The 11,415-nt window shown below is 48.7% G+C and overlaps 1 protein-coding gene across 2 annotated transcripts in view; it reads left to right on the forward strand.

The window, feature by feature from the left end:
* Positions 1 to 6,280: 6,280 nt before the first annotated feature.
* Positions 6,281 to 11,415, forward strand: part of LOC115464251 (zinc finger protein 260-like) — a 41,331-nt gene continuing 36,196 nt past the window's right edge. For both annotated transcript variants that reach the window (XM_030194652.1, XM_030194659.1), the window contains exon 1: positions 6,281 to 6,337. In XM_030194652.1, the coding sequence (XP_030050512.1) occupies positions 6,311 to 6,337 (27 nt within the window). In that variant the 5' untranslated portion in view covers positions 6,281 to 6,310. The remainder of the gene's footprint in view (positions 6,338 to 11,415) is intronic.

Genomic DNA, 11,415 nt, shown 5'->3' on the forward strand with positions numbered 1-11,415 from the left:
AAGGTGATGAGAGCCAGCTGGAGAGGTTGGGGGCGGGGGAAGTTGGAGAGGAGGATAAAATGGAGGTTACTGAAGGACTAGGGGAGGAACAGATGGAGATTGGAGCTCTGGCTCAAACCCGAAAAGCTGCTGTAAGAGGGTGGCTAGCTGTGCCTTGGAGAGACTGGTGGAAGACCAGAGGAGAGAGACTGAGGCGCTGGGGGCGATCTCTACTGAAGAGGAAACAGGTGCAGCCCCTGGGAGAGAAAGAGGGCTGGGCACAATTGAAACCCTAGTCTGAACCAGGTGGGACCAAAGCTGTGCTGTAAGAAACTGTTTTATACTGAAAAGGTCTGGGCCTGCAACCTACCAAGCTATTGTGTTTTCTTTCTGATAATGTACTGTTCCCTAAAAGAAGTAATTTTGGCTAAAGTGAAGTTATATGGACTGTTTAAACCCTGAATGAGACTTTGGCAGCAAACCTTAACAACCTGGGAGTAAGGTGTTTTCCTTTTGTGTCTATGCTGAATGGAAGCAAGAAAATAACGTTTTTTTTCTATAAACGTTTTGCCTTGATTGAGCCTCTGTGGAAACAGTAGAGAGAGGAGGAAGTCCTGCAAGCTCTCAGGGGGTCTGGCGCTGAGTTCCCAGAACAGGCCAAGGTGGTGTGGAGCGAGAAGAAGGAAGCTAAGCAGGGTCGAGCCCAGCTGGGTCCTGGAAGGGGGACCCAGCTACAGGTGATAACTGAGGGACCCACCCGCCCACAATAGCCAGGCCCCCTGCAACCAGTCACAGAATCTATTACAAAGGCAGAATTATTGTGTAGATCCTGAGCTCTTTCATTAAAACTTGGGGACCTTGTGTCAATTTTAGCAGACAATGGAAAAGGTGCTGGTACTCAGTACCCCCCAAGTACCCCCTCAAAAAAAGCCCTGAAATGTGGGAAGAATACATATGTGCACACAAATTTCTTAAAACAAAAAATCTTCCTGGGGCTTTCTTGTCGTTGGCCAGCCTCCTTACTTCCGGATGCATAGCTGCCTGCCACAAGTAGGACCGGGATCAGGTCTGCAACATCGCATCAGTTAAGGCTGAAAAAGAAATCCTGCCTGCCACACTGCAAATGCTTCCTAATCAAGCCCAGTCCCAGTTACCACTGCTCCCAGTCCCTCTCAAATTAGGCCTCCCTTACTAAAGTGCAGCCCTACAATCCCTAGCTGTGCCTGTGTAAAACAGGGGCGTATCTGGACTTCGGCGGGAGGGGGGGGCCAAAGCCAGAGTGAGAGGGCACATTTTGGCCCCCCACGGCGCTGCCAACCTCCCCCGCCATTGCCGGACACCCCTGCCGCCAACTTTGCCCCCCCCCCCCCGACGACGACCCTCTCCACTCCCCTCCCGCCGCCAACCCTCCCCCGCCGCCATCGCCTACCTTTGCTGGCGGGGGACCCCAACTCCCACCAGCCGAGGGCCTTCCGTTGCAAAGCTGGCGGGGGACCCCAACCCCCGCCAGCCAAGGTCCTCTCTTCTGTTGCAGCAAAGCTTCCTTCAGACTCAGAACAGGAAGCTTTGCTGCAACAGAAGAGAGGACCTCGGCTGGCGGGGGTTGGGGCCCCCACCAGCAAAGATAGGTGACGGCGGGTTGGCAGTGGGGGGGGGGGGTGGAGAGGGTCATCGGCAGGGGGGTCCAGGGCCAAATCTACGGGGGCCCAGGCCCCCACGCAGATATGTCCCTGGTGCAAAACCTTAGCCCAGCAGCAGCAAAACATTTCCCCTTCTAATTCAATTAGGGGGTCTTTTACTAAGGCACGCTCACGTTAGAGACACCAATGCATTCCTATGGGCGTCTCTAACGTTTAGCGCACACCCAATTTTAGCGTGTGCTAAAAACGTGAGTGCATCTTAGTAAAAGACCCCCTTAGGTTTTGAAACCAATCCCTAGACTGACCCTTTCCTTTCAAAGCCTGCTGCACTAAACTTTTGTGTTTTTTTTTTAATTAAACTATGTCTCAATTACACAAAGCTTGCCACAAAACAAATTCTGGGAAACACACTGACAGGACCCTACACATTAAAATTCCTACATGTAACCCTTTCACATTTGTCCTTTTCCCTTTTTTCCAAAATACTTTAGGCCTTTTTTGCTCTCTCATCAGCATCCTACCTTAGGGTTACCATACATCCGGTTTTACCCAGACATGTTCTCTTTTTGAGGACATGGCTGGGCATCCTGGTGGGTTTTGCCAGCCTGCCCATTTGTCTGACTTTGCGGGCAGCAGAGCTGCCCAAGGGGTGCCGATTTTCGAGAGAGAATTTAGTACACACCCCACTCTGCTAGACGTACGCAACACTGTACGCATTATATACAGGTACTTTCTTTGTCCCTAGGTGGCTCACAATCTAAGTTTTTTTTGTACCTGGGGCTGCACTAACCATTAGGCTACTCCTCCGTGTCATCTTTTTCTTTTGTTGTATGCCTAGGAAAAAAAAAAGATTTTAAATGATCCCAGGTTTCAACCCAGTTCATGTTTAATGTGGGATATCACCGCGGAGACCCAGGCCAAGGTATCGGCCTGCTTATCCGACATTGCTGCCTGGATGTCCAACCGCCACCTGAAGCTGAACATGTCCAAAACCGAGCTCCTCGTCTTTCCACCTAAACCCACCTCTCCTCTTCCTCCACTCTCTATCTCAGTTGATAACACCCTCATCCTCCCCGTCCCATCTGCCCGCAACCTCGGTGTCATCTTCGACTCCTCCCTCTCCTTCTCTGCGCATATCCAACAGACTGCCAAGACCTGTCGCTTCTTCCTCTTCAACATCAGCAAAATTCGCCCTTTCCTATCTGAGCACACCACATGAACTCTCGTCCACGCTCTCATTACCTCTCACCTTGACTACTGCAACTTACTCCTCACCGGCCTCCCACTTAGCCATCTATCCCCCCTTCAATCCGTCCAGAACGCTGCCGCACGTCTTATATTCCGCCAGAACCGATATACTCGCATCACCCCTCTCCTCAAGTCACTTCACTGGCTTCCGATCAGATACCGCATACAATTCAAGATTCTCTTCCTTACCTACAAATGCACCCGGTCTGCGGCTCCTCACTACCTCTCTACCCTCATCTCCCCCTATGTTCCCGCCCGTAACCTCCGCTCACAGGACAAATCCCTCCTTTCAGTTCCCTTCTCCACCACTGCCAACTCCAGGCTCCGCTCATTCTGCCTTTCCTCGCCCTATGCCTGGAACAATCTTCCTCAACCCCTACGCCAAGCCCCCTCCCTACCCATCTTCAAATCTCTGCTTAAAACTCACCTCTTCAATGCTGCTTTCGGCACCTAACCTTTCGTGTAATATAGTATGCCCTATCAGACAGACTCTTCACTTGTCTTTTGACTGTACACTTGTCTTTAGATTGTAAGCTCCTTGAGCAGGGACTGTCCTTCCATGTTTAAATTGTACAGCGCTGCGTAACCCTAGTAGAGCTCTAGAAATGTCAATTAGTAGTAGTAGATATAAATAAGTAAATATATAAATAGAAACTCTGAATGTTGAACAACTGATTCTTATAACATAATTTCTCTTTTAGAGGCCCTTTACCTTGAGAAAAAAATCTCTGCACAATATAACAGTGCTAGGGTGTCCGTATAACCAGCCCCTCCAAATGACACACTGATTATAATTTCTACCAAATTACTACTCTACCTATGAAAAGTTATTCCCTTATTATACTTCCTCTGTGTACATCTGTAAATTGCACAAGGCAGCATGTTTGAAAATGTACATGACATTAAATTTAAAAAATGCTATCAACAATAAAGAATGACAATGTGGATGCAGCAGCTCATGGGTTTGCTTAATTTGTTTTGAAGGGAAAGGGAAATGGGACTTGATATACTGCCTTTCTGTGGTTTTTGCAACTACATTCAAAGGTACTTATTTTGTACCAGGGGCAATGGAGGGTTAAGTGACTTGCCCAGAGTCACAGGGAGCTGCAGTGAGAATTGAACTCAGTTTCTCAGGATCAAAGTCCACTGCACTAACCACTAGGCTACTCCTCCCCTCCACTAGCAACATTCCATGTAGAAGTCAGCCCTTGCAGATCACCAATGTGGCTGCTCAGGCTTCTGTGAGTCTGACGTCCTGCACGTATGTGCAGGATGTCAGACTCACAGAAGCCTGCGCAGCCTTCTACATGGAATGTTGCTAGTGGAATAGCAACATTCCATGTAGAATCTCCAATAGTATCTATTTTACTTTTGTTACATTTGTACCCCACGCTTTCCCACTCATGGCAGGCTCAATGAGGCTTCCATGGGGCAATGGAGGGTTAAGTGACTTGCCCAGAGTCACAAGGAGCTGCAGTGAGAATTGAACTCAGCTCCCCAGCCAGGATCAAAGTCCACTGCACTAACCACTAGGCTACTCCTCCACTCCAAGGGGAAACAGAGACTAACCTATTGGCTTCAACTTTGATTTCATCCGGTCTTCCTCCTATTTTCATGCAACCTCTGCAGCAGTCAGAAGAAGAAGAAGAACAACAACAACAACAACAAAAAGCAAGTGGGGGGGCTGCAGCAGCCTTCAGTAAGGATATCCTGTTTCCTGATGGGTTCATCTTAACTGTTGTTTTTATCTACCTTGGGAAGCCTGGTGTTATAAAGATGATGGAATATATTGAAATTAAAGGGAAGTAGAATTAAACTCTCCTTTCATTGGGGCACATGGAATCACATCTTCATCTGTTTTGTACAAGTTTACCTTTTACATACACAATGTTCTGTTTTACATGTTTCAGGGGCAAGTGGTTTTATAAGTCCAAATAAAAATAAATATTTTGTTTCATGCAGATCTCTTTTGTTTAAACATAAATGAGCTATAAGCTCCTAATGTAGCCCATGGGTTTTCTTATATTTTGTTCTTGTGATGACTTATACTGTGCCAAAACTGAAAACTCTTCTATCTGGTCGATAATAAAAGGAGCTCACTGTGAACACTATCCACCCTAAAAGTTTGTTTTGTGGCTGAACATGAGGAATTGTGATATTGAATAAATAAGTGTACATTTGTGTCCCTAGTCATGCATCCTAAGTTTATATAATCCTTTCAAGAAATCCAGTTCATCTTTTAACTTATTAGTGGAGCATAACTACAGAGGCTGGTATGGTCGCATTTTCAATATGGTAATTCCAGAGCCCAGCAAAGGGGTTATTTTGAGTTAGTCTTCACTGGACCAAACTTGATTTTCTTGTGCCATCACTATCCAGCAGGTAAGAAGTGTCTTCAAATGTGGAGAATAAAGGATTTTTTTTTTACATTTATATGTGGAGGAGTGGCCTAGTGGTTAGGGTGGTGGACTTTGGTCCTGGGGAACTGAGATTCCCAGCACAGGCAGCTCCTTGTGATTCTGGGCAAGTCACTTAACCCTCCATTGCCCACCACATTGAGCCTGCCATGAGTGGGAAAGCGCAAGGTACAAATGTAATAAAAATAAAATATTACACATTATCCCAACCACCAAAGTTGGGTTCAATGTGGCTTACATTTGAAAATACAGTGAGACAGAATAAAAGAATTCAGTTATATCATGGGAACAAATAGTTGGATATGTCTGAAACATTTAACAAAGCTGAGATTAGCATATCTACCCAACTGGGCATTTAAAAGTCTGTCCTTTAATGATACCACATGTTCAGAAATCCATAGCCATTAGTATAGGCAGTTATTGAAAGATTATCACATGCACACACCAGAACAGGCATCCACCACATTGCAAAAGTAAACAACACCTTCTACACAGTACATCCAAAATGTAATTTTTGTTTTCTTATTTCTATCTTCCAAAATTCCAGACAGCATATGTACAGATCCGTATACTGCACAAGCACGCATGTTTGAAAAATATAGTGAGATGAATAAAAATGCTACCACCGATAACGAACGACAGCTTGGACGCAGCAGTTCATAGGTTTGCTTGCTTTGTTTTGAGAGTACGGGGTGGGGGGGGGGGGGGGTGGTGGTGACGGCTGCGCGGGGAAGGGGAAACTTAGATTAACCTCATTGGTTTCAACGTTTTGACGTCACTCGGTCTCCTGTCTATTAAACCTCCTTGGGATCATTGGTTCAGCCAGTTTGTCGTCAGTACCGGGCGGGGCCTGTAGATGGCAGCAGTCAGAAGCGGCTCTCCGCAACCTTCCTTTCTCTCTCTCCTGCTTCTCTTTGCTCTGTTCGTTCCCTTCCCCGCCCCCTTTCTCTCTGCCTAAGCCAATAGAAGCCGTGCTCCTGCACTGACCCAGCAAACAGGGAGCCACCGAGAAGCCAGGGCAGGAGAATGGCTGCAGGGCTTTTTGCTCAGCAGGTAGGAAGCCCTATTGCTAGAACGTAGTGAAAGTGGGCAGCTGGAGTACAGTATCTAGAGATGAGTTTGCTAGTACGATTGCAGTTAGACCCCCAGCTGTAAAAAGGAAGAGGAAGCCTAGGAATCATAACATAGCTGAGCCCCATTTAATTGCCCTCCCCCCACCCCAGGGTGGCAAATCAGCTGAAAACTTTCACTCTGTTGGAATAGCCATAATTATTGTAGCAGAGGTGAAAAATGCCCGGGTGTCTACGTTTATTCAAGCTGTAAATACAGTGCAATCCGCTTAAGTGCAAGGGTCTGGGAGTCTGGGACCAAAGAAATACATGCACTTAACCGGCGCGTGCATGTAACCATTATGACCCAAAGAAGCTTGACATCTGATAAACATATGCACAGTACTGTTTATTATTATATGTACAGTATACACTCTCTGTTAACTGACATAGTAACATAGTAGATGACGGCAGAAAAAGACCTGCACAGTCCATCCAGTCTGCCCAACAAGATAACTCATATGTGCTACTTTTTGTGTATATCCTACTTTGATTTGTACTTGTGCTCTTCAGGGCACAGACCGTATAAGTCTGCCCAGCACTATCCCTGCCTCCTACCACCGGCTCTGGCACAGACCGTATAAGTCTGCCCAGCACTATCTCCGTCTCCCAACCACCAGCCCCTCCTCCCAACCACCGGCTCTGGCACAGACCATATAAATCTGCCCAGCACTATCCCTGCCTCTCACCACCGGCTCTGGCACAGATCGTATAAGTCTGCCCAGCACTATCCCCGCCTCCCAACCACCAGCCCCGCCTCCCACCACAGGCTCTGGCACAGACTGTATAAGTCTGCCCAGAACTATCCCCACCTCCCAACCACCAGCCCCGCCTCCCAACCACCAGCTCTGGCACAGACCATATAAGTCTGCCCAGCACTATCCCTGCCTCCCAACCACCGGCTCTGGCACAGACCGTATAAGTCTGCCCAGCACTATCCCCGCCTCCCAACAGCGCCACTGGCTCTGGCACAGACATATACCATGTTTCCCCGAAAATAAGACATCCCCTGAAAATAAGACCTAGTAAGAGGTTTTGCTGAATTGCTAAATATAAGGCCTCCCCCGAAAGTAAGACCTAACAACAGGGCCATGCCAACACGGTAAGCGGGTTAAGCATCGCAGGGGGGCGCCTGCCTTCAAGGGCGCCACGCTTACCCCGCTTACCGTGTTAACACTAGACTCTCGACGAAATCTGCCGCCGCTGCTGTTGAGCAGGAGCAGGAACAGGAACAAGACCTACGCTGAGGATAAAGGTAAAAACTGGATACAATACACCATTCCCCTACGCTGAACCACCGCTTCTTTCCACAGCCAGCATAAGAAGAAAAAGAAGTGTGGGGCCGCAGCAGCAGCCTTCAGACATGCCCCCTGATGTCAATTTCCCAGTGGACCGGCAGAGCCGACAGCGCATGTCTGAAGGCTGCTGCGGCCCCGCGCTTCTTTTTCTTCTTATGTCAGTGCCTTCCTCTGCCAGGTATGGTGGCTTCCCCTCTCCCCGAGTGACTTGGGCAGACGAAAAGTTGAGGTGGGGCGACCTGGGATCTCCCCCCACTCCCTGCGAGGAGGTGGCAGGCAGATGATGAGGCAGCAGCTTCTTCCTGCAGAAATCGGCTCAGGATCTCGCACCCCGCCGGACTTCCCGGGGGGAGGGGAAGGGTAAAGAGGGCAATCTGCACCCCCCAGCCCTGCTCCCTACCGATCGCCGCTCCGTTAATTTGGATCGTGGCTGTGCCGCCGGCAGCACCTGTCCGCTCTGGGAGCTGGGTCCGTGCGTGCGCAGGTTGCTGCCAGCTCTGCTTTTCCAGGAATCGGATTCGGGAGGGGGAAGCAAGACGGACTCGCAAACGGAGAGGTAAAACTGGCAAGAGATCCAGCCCCTCTCGCAGCCAGACACACCTCCAGGCAGTCGCTGGGTCTACACTCCCCGGTTCCGAGAGGGAGGGGAAGAGGAGAGCTGCTGCCCTTCTCCCCTTGCCCACACACTGGCTCGGGTCACATGTTCTGATCTGGACACAAAGTCGACACCAGCAGTAAACTAGGTCCAGGTACCAGCCTTTAGCAGCTTAGGTGACTAAGTGGCCTCCCACTTAGTCACCTCTCCCCTCTCCAGTCGGTTCAAAACTCTGCTGCCCGTCTCATCTTCCGCCAGGGTCGCTTTACTCATACTACCCCTCTCCTCAAGACCCTTCACTGGCTCCCTATCCATTTTCGCATCCTGTTCAAACTTCTTCTACTAACCTATAAATGTACTCACTCTGCTGCTCCCCAGTATCTCTCCACACTCATCCTTCCGTACACCCCTTCCCGTGCACTCCGCTCCATGGATAAATCCTTCTTATCTGTTCCCTTCTCCACTACTGCCAACTCCAGACTTCGTGCCTTCTGTCTCGCTGCACCCTACGCCTGGAATAAACTTCCTGAGCCCCTACGTCTTGCCCTATCCTTGGCCACCTTTAAATCTAGACTGAAAGCCCACCTCTTCAACATTGCTTTTGACTCGTAACCACTTGTAACCACTCGCCTCCACCTACCCTCCTCTCTTCCTTCCCGTTCACATTAATTGATTTGATTTGCTTACTTTATTTATTTTTTGTCTATTAGATTGTAAGCTCTTTGAGCAGGGACTGTCTTTCTTCTATGTTTGTGCAGCGCTGCGTATACCTTGTAGCGCTATAGAAATGCTAAATAGTAGTAGTAGTAGCAGCTGTGCCACCATGAGTGAAGAGGGCATGACATTAGGGATGTACTTATTTATTATTAAAAGTACTGTGAGGAATGGATGCCCAAAGATATGCACCCCAAGGGGGTGGAGGTGCCCTAGTATCCTACCTCAAAGATGCAGAAGCAAGGAGTAGGAAGGGTAGGCTCTTCTCAAAAAAAACGGAGGAGACGTAATAGACGGAAATCAAATCTTTAGTGCAAGAAAAACACGCCATACAAAATATCCCTCCCCTGGACACTAATTTGGGGAGTTTGTTCAATGTGGGGGGGAGAGGTGGCTCAGTACTGTATAATTTATTTATTTTATTTGTTACATTTGTATCCCACATTTTCCCACCTATTTCCAGGCTCAGTATTGGATTCCAGGAGGAAGAGAGGAAAGACAAATAGTTGCTGAACTCCCAGAGAGTGGGGTGGGAGGGAGGGGAAAATAAAGACATGAAAAAATAAGACATCCCCTGAAAATAAGACCTAGCGCATCTTTGGGAGCAAAAATTAATATAAGACACTGTCTTATTTTCGGGGAAACAGGGTAAGTCTGCCCAGCACTATCCCTGCCTCCCACCACCGGCTCTGGCACAGACCGTATAAGTCTGCCCAGCACTATCCCCGCCTTCCAACCACCAGTCCCGTCTCCCACCACCGGCTCTGGCACAGATCGTATAAGTCTGCCCAGCACTATCCCTGTCTCCCAACCACCAGCCCCGCCTCCCACCACCGACTCTGCCACCCGATCTCAACTAAGCTCCTGAGGATCCATTCCTTCTGCACAGGATTCCTTTATGCTTATTCCATGCATGTTTGAATTCCGTTACCATTTTCATTTCCACTACTACTACTGCTACTACTATTTAGCATTTCTATAGCGCTACAAGGCAGCGCTGCACAAACATAGAAGAAAGACAGTCCCTGCTCAAAGAGTTAACAATCTAATAGAGAAAAAATAAAGTAAGCAAATCAAATCAATTAATGTGTAAGGAAGGAGAGGAGGGTAGGTGGAGGCGAGTGGTTACAAGTCAAAAGTAATGTTAAAGAGGTGGGCTTTCAGTCTAGATTTAAAGGTGGCCAAGGATGGGGCAAGACGTAGGGGCTCAGGAAGTTTATTCCAGGCATAGGGTGCAGCGAGACAGAAGGCGCGAAGTCTGGAGTTGGCAGTAGTGGAGAAGGGAACAGATAAGAAGGATTTATCCATGGAGCGGAGTGCACGGGAAGGGGTGTAGGGAAGGACGAGTGTGGAGAGATACTGGGGAGCAGCAGAGTGAGTACATTTATAGGTTAGTAGAAGAAGTTTGAACAGGATGCGAAAACGGATAGGGAGCCAGTGAAGCGACTTGAGGAGAGGGATAGTATGAGTAAAGCGACCCTGGCGGAAGACGAGATGGGCAGCAGAGTTTTGAACCGATTGGAGAGGGGAGAGGTGACTAAGTGGGAGGCCAGCAAGAAGCAGATTGCAGTAGTCTAAACGAGAGATGACAAGGGTGTGGATGAGGGTTTTGGTAGAGTGCTTGGAAAGAAAGGGGCGGATTTTACGGATGTTGTAAAGAAAGAAACGACAGGTCTTGGCGATCTGCTGGATATGAGCAGAGAAGGAGAGAGAAGAGTCAAAGATGACCCCAAGGTTTCGAGCTGAGGAGACAGGGAGAATGAGAGAGCCATCAACAGAAATAGAAAATGGGGGGAGTGGGGAGGTGGGTTTGGGGCTAGTGGAATAGCAACATTCCATGTAGAATCTCCAATAGTATCTATTTTATTTTTGTTACATTTGTACCCCGCGCTTTTCCACTCATGGCAGGCTCAATGCGACTTACCTGGGGCAATGGAGGTTTAAGTGACTTGCCCAGAGGTCACGTGATGCTTGGCTGAAAGAAGGACGCCGCATCCGACAGCTCCGAGGCCCCAATTCAACATCTAGCCTGCAGTGCCGAGAACAGCTAGCGTATACAACACGCAAAAGCAGTAATCGCTAGCGGAAGATCCCCAGCGAAAGCGGCTGGCACGGAAACGGAGAAAAAATCAAGTTATGACCACAAAATCCAGCCGTAAGGAGGGAGCGCGGAGCCGCGTGGGCGAAGGCAAGATGGCGGAGGCCGGCCCCGCGGGAGAATCAGTGAGTTCGGCTTGGGCTGCCGAAATAGCGGCGGAGGTCTCTGCTCTCCTTGAAACATCAGTGGACAGGAAGCTACAAAAAATATCGGATCAAATAGAGCAGCTTGATGGCAAATTTGAAGGACTGCATGCGGACTTGGCGGTATTTCAACAGCGGCTTTCAGACATGGAAGATCAATGCCTGCAATATGAA

The sequence above is a fragment of the Microcaecilia unicolor genome, chromosome 1 (assembly GCF_901765095.1).
Source record: "Microcaecilia unicolor chromosome 1, aMicUni1.1, whole genome shotgun sequence".
NCBI lineage: Eukaryota > Metazoa > Chordata > Amphibia > Gymnophiona > Siphonopidae > Microcaecilia > Microcaecilia unicolor.